Here is a 4,535-nt window from a genome sequence, read left to right on the forward strand (position 1 = left end):
AATGTGCAATAAAGATCTGCTGAGTAAATGCTAACAGAACAGTTTGAGCAGGAGATAAAAGCATCATCTTGGGGGATAAGCCCTGTTTCATGCCAGGACCAGATAGGACCATCTATAGAGGGCACATGAGAAGGGAGTCCCAGGAAAACCTTAGAGGAATCCCAGTTTTTCATGTTTTGGAGAAATGGAAAGAGCCAGCCCAGAGGATGGAGCAGGAGAGGACTGTGGAGGAAGAGGACAGACAGACATGGTCTTATCTGGTCTCCATCATGTTTTCTCATGCTTGTTTTCTTAACCTACATATAGTTCTGGGTTTAGAGCCTCTGTTGTCTCTTTTATAAAGAGGCTCACAAGCATACACAATCATACCTCAGACACTCGAAGTTATGTATGTATTGTATGTGACAGTTTTGCTGGTTTTTGCAACCACGCTAGGCTCTTATACAATATTATTCAGTCTTAGTTGTTTCTGAAATACAGCCATATTTTTCACATAAACACACTGTTAAACATTTGTGGTCACAACGTCTTACTTTTAAAAAAAAAATCGAGTCCAGGAATTAGGATTCAGAGCCTGAGAACAGTCCTTGAGCTTTTTTGCTTAAGGCTGACACTCTACCACTGGAGCCACGGCTCCACTTCTTTCTCTTTTGGTACTTAATTGGATGTTAAAGAGTCTTACAGACTTTCCTGCCTAGGCTGCTTCAAACCATGACCCTGAGATCTCAGCCTCCTGAATAGCTAGGATTACAGGCATGAGATACTGATGCCCAGTTGTGGTAAATATTTCTGACATCTCTCATACACAGAACACACACAATCACAACTTCCTATAGTTTTTCTCACCACATTGACTACTAACTTGTAGTTCGCCATTACTGTTTTTGACAGATACTATCCCAACAGTGTTTCTCAATCAACCTCTACCTCACACCCTTTGCCCTTCACACAAAATCATGCCTGTCACATTCAGTTCATCCTGAGATCAGCAGGGGAAAAAATACCAGTAGCCTCCAGGAACACCTTTAAAAATATATATTTACAGGAACGATTCCCCATTCTCTGGGACTTTTAGAAAAAAAGGTCCATTTTGGGGAAATAAAATAAACAGTGGAGACGAGTGTAGCACCGTCCCCCAAATCACCAACCCTCAGGTCTCCAGGCCTGGGCTGGTATTGACAGGAGTATTTTGAACCCACCCTGTCCAGCCTGGATTTCCCAGTCTGGAACTCCCAAACTACAAGACAGGCTTTATATGCCCCATTCCTCCCTCCCAACTCCAGGGACACTTAAAGGGTCCTTTGCACCCGCCCGCAGGAAATTGGGGGGCTGGGAGGGAGGGAGCTGAAAATACACGTTTGGTATCAAAAATAAACACTTGGGGGGGTGGCAGGAAGATTCCCCCCAAATCCCTTCCTTCCCACCCACCCCAAAACAGGAAGAGATGCTTCCCTCTCCCATATTGAAAAGCCTCATTTAAAAATAGATTATACTATCAAAATGGCAAGGGGTGGGAGACAGGGAGATCTGGAGTACTGGCTGGAGAGGCCCCCCAGACGGGGACCACTCAAAAAAAAAAACCCTCCATTGGGAGGCAACAGGCAGGACCCCAGGGAGTTTGCAGACAAAGGAATGGCTTCTCAGTGGGAAGAACAGCAAAAGGGGTGTTCTTCCCTGGCCAAAATGTTGGTTGAGAAAAGGATAAACTGTCTGAGAGAAAAGTTGGGGAGGTGGGAATTGCTATCCCAAGGGTGTGATTCCTCCTTGCCCAGGACTCTCAAACTATTAAACTGTACAATTTCTTCCTGGACCCTTAGGTATAGCCAGGAATAATAAAACAAACTAGCTCTTCTTCCCACACCCCAAAATAGTGACAGGGCCCCCTCATCTCCCCAAGGGTAGGCTGAGAAATAAAGAAAGATCCTTCTCAAGCCAGACCCCGATTGTCTTGTATTGAGGAAAAAAATGAGGAGATGAAGGAGATGTCTAAACCACCCCCTAAAAGGATTGGGCCAGATTCCTCCCAGTGGCCTTCAAAAAATAAATAAATAAACCGTCCCTACCACGGAAGTAGGAGACGAGTAACGGCGGCCACTGAGGGACTGACAAAGAGAGAAGTTGTGTGTTCTCGGTGGAAGAGTTAGTGAGTGAGAGATCCTTCTTCCCAGGAATCCCCATCACAATCAAAGCACAAGTCAGTTAGTTGTTCTATGTTTCTCCTTGAGATGGCTGGCTGGAGAGAAGTTCAGGGGCATGGATAGAGTGACCCCAGAAGGGGGTGGTGGTGGTGGTGGTGGTGGTGGTAGTCATGGCTTCTGAGGCCCTGGGGAGAGCACCACGGGGGTCGAGAGGCCATCCACGCTGATGGAAGGGATGTGCACCTGTGCGCTGCCGCTGGACGGAAACTGGGGGAAAAATAGGGAGAGGTCATAGATGGGGCCATGCTTGTATCTCTCACCCTCTCCAAGATGGTGTGAGGGAAATCCTACCTGGAAGGAGAGCTTGGCTGGACTGCGGGGCGCAATGGGACTCAGGGTGCTCCAGAAGTGAATGCTGGGGGGCAGCGAGCTGGGTGTCAGCAGCACCGGGGTCTGTGAGGAAGGGTTGGTCAGAGCTCAAGTAAACAGAAGAAAGGTGTGGGAAGATGGAGGGAACTTGGCCTCAGCCCCACCATATATTTCCTACTCAGATTTCTATAGTTGTTCCTCAAAAGTTCACAGACCTGGACCATAACTACTAAGGCCATGCCCATGGTATATCAAACTCTCCACTCACCTTCTCTCAAGTTGCTGAGACCTCACTGGGCAAGACTACTCAGTAGTTCTATTCACTTGTTGCTTACAGACCTCACAAGTGACCATCCTCCTAACCGCTTTTGTCAATTTGCAATTCTTAGGTCCCTTCTGAATACCTCACTGGGAAACTCAGTAACAAAGCCCAGACCCATTACACACCCCCCACCTCCCCTGCTGCACTAAGGTTCCTTCAGCCAAGTCCTACCCAGAAATAGTTCCCATAGAAAGCCCGAGTCCTCTAAATGCCACCCACAAAGTCCCTAGATGGGCTCATTTTCAATTAAGGCCCCTCACTCCAGACTAAGCCTCAGCTCAGACAATCTCATTCAAAGGCTCCACCCTCCTAGGATTCAACCTCTAATTCCAGTCAGTCACCCTCCAAATGCCAATCCCTCTCATCCGGATGCTAGCCCCGCCCCTCGCAGATACTCACCAATGTATGCGTAGGTAGCAGAGAGGGCGTCAGCGCCGGTCCCGGAGCCTGAAGACCAGAGCCAGTTCCTGATCCGGGAGTCCGTTCAGGTCCTGGCCCACTCAGCAGGCTCGGGCTAAGTGGAAGTTCCAGATCTCGGGGCTTCCGGCCCTTCTGGGGCTGAGCAATCTCAGTGGTGGAGGCTGAGAGGCCGCCCACCGGGGCTGTTGTTTCCATAAGTACTGTGGGCAGCCGTGCCAGCAGGCCCTCCGTGGGAGGGACTTCCGGATCACCCTTGACAGCTTCCCGCACCAATCCTGTCTCCCCTGAAGCTTGTAACTCCTCCTTGGGTCCCTCCACTTTCACTTGTGGGGGCAATGGGCGTCCTGGACTTGACCCTACATTCAGCTCTTCTGACTTCTTGTTTGGGGCCTCAGGTGGGGTCAGGATGACCTGGGAGAAGAGTGAGCACAAAGGAGGTATATAAGGATGGAGGACTTTTTTTCCGATGGGCCAATTATTTCCCTGATATTTAGTCCTGGGGGCATGGCTGTACATGAGGGTATGTCCACCACTAAGACACTGGACTTCATGGAAATGAGGTTTTCTCTGCGGCAGATCCTTCTATGGGATAGGGGATCTAGGATGAGACAATTTAATGATGAGACATTAGGAGATAGAACCCTCATTCAGGACAACAGTGGCACTCAGAAATGTGCTTTTTTTTTTTTTTTTTGCTGGTCCTGGGATTTAAACTCAGGACCTTGGGCATTGTCCCTGAGCTTTTTATGCTCTAGTCTAGCACTATACCAGTTGAGATACAGCTCCACTTCAATTTTTTTGGTGCTTAATTGGAATACTTAATACTTAATTGGAAGACTTCTCTGTTCCAGTTGGCTTCAAAATGCAAACCTCAAATCTCAGCCTCCTGAGTAGCTAGGATTACAGGTGTGAGCCACTAGTGCCTGGCTCAGGAATGTGTTTTTACAGACCAGATGCATTTGCTTCACTGAGAAACTCATTAAGGTGCAGATCTAGGGTCCTGGCCCCAGACATACACAAATCAGATTGTTGGGCCCCAGCTATCTGTTGATTAACAAGCCGTCCAGGTGATTCTGATGAGTGCAAAGGGGTGAGAACCTGTGTATTAAATATGTGCAGAACGCCGTGTGCTGGTGGCTCACGTCTGTAATCCTAGCTACTCAGGAGGCTGAGATCTGAGGATCGTGGTTCAAAGCCAGCCCGGGCAGGAGAGACCGTGAGACTCCTATCTCCAATAAACCACCAGAAAACCGGAAGTGGCTCTGTAGCTCAAGTGGTAGAGCGCT

At 48.5% G+C, this 4,535-nt stretch overlaps 1 protein-coding gene across 2 annotated transcripts in view; it reads right to left on the reverse strand.

Annotated features, from left to right (window-relative positions):
- Positions 1 to 1,020: 1,020 nt before the first annotated feature.
- Elk1 (ELK1, member of ETS oncogene family) overlaps positions 1,021 to 4,535 on the reverse strand; it is a 19,198-nt gene continuing 15,683 nt past the window's right edge. For both annotated transcript variants that reach the window (XM_013035547.1, XM_013035548.1), the window contains exons 4-6: positions 3,229 to 3,660; positions 2,490 to 2,591; positions 1,021 to 2,405 (exon numbers count right to left, since the gene is read on the reverse strand). In XM_013035547.1, coding sequence (XP_012891001.1) covers positions 2,307 to 2,405; positions 2,490 to 2,591; positions 3,229 to 3,660 — 633 coding nt within the window. In that variant the 3' untranslated portion in view covers positions 1,021 to 2,306. The remainder of the gene's footprint in view (positions 2,406 to 2,489; positions 2,592 to 3,228; positions 3,661 to 4,535) is intronic.

The sequence above is a fragment of the Dipodomys ordii genome, unplaced genomic scaffold (genome assembly GCF_000151885.1).
Source record: "Dipodomys ordii isolate 6190 unplaced genomic scaffold, Dord_2.0 Scaffold215, whole genome shotgun sequence".
Taxonomy (NCBI): Eukaryota; Metazoa; Chordata; class Mammalia; order Rodentia; family Heteromyidae; genus Dipodomys; species Dipodomys ordii.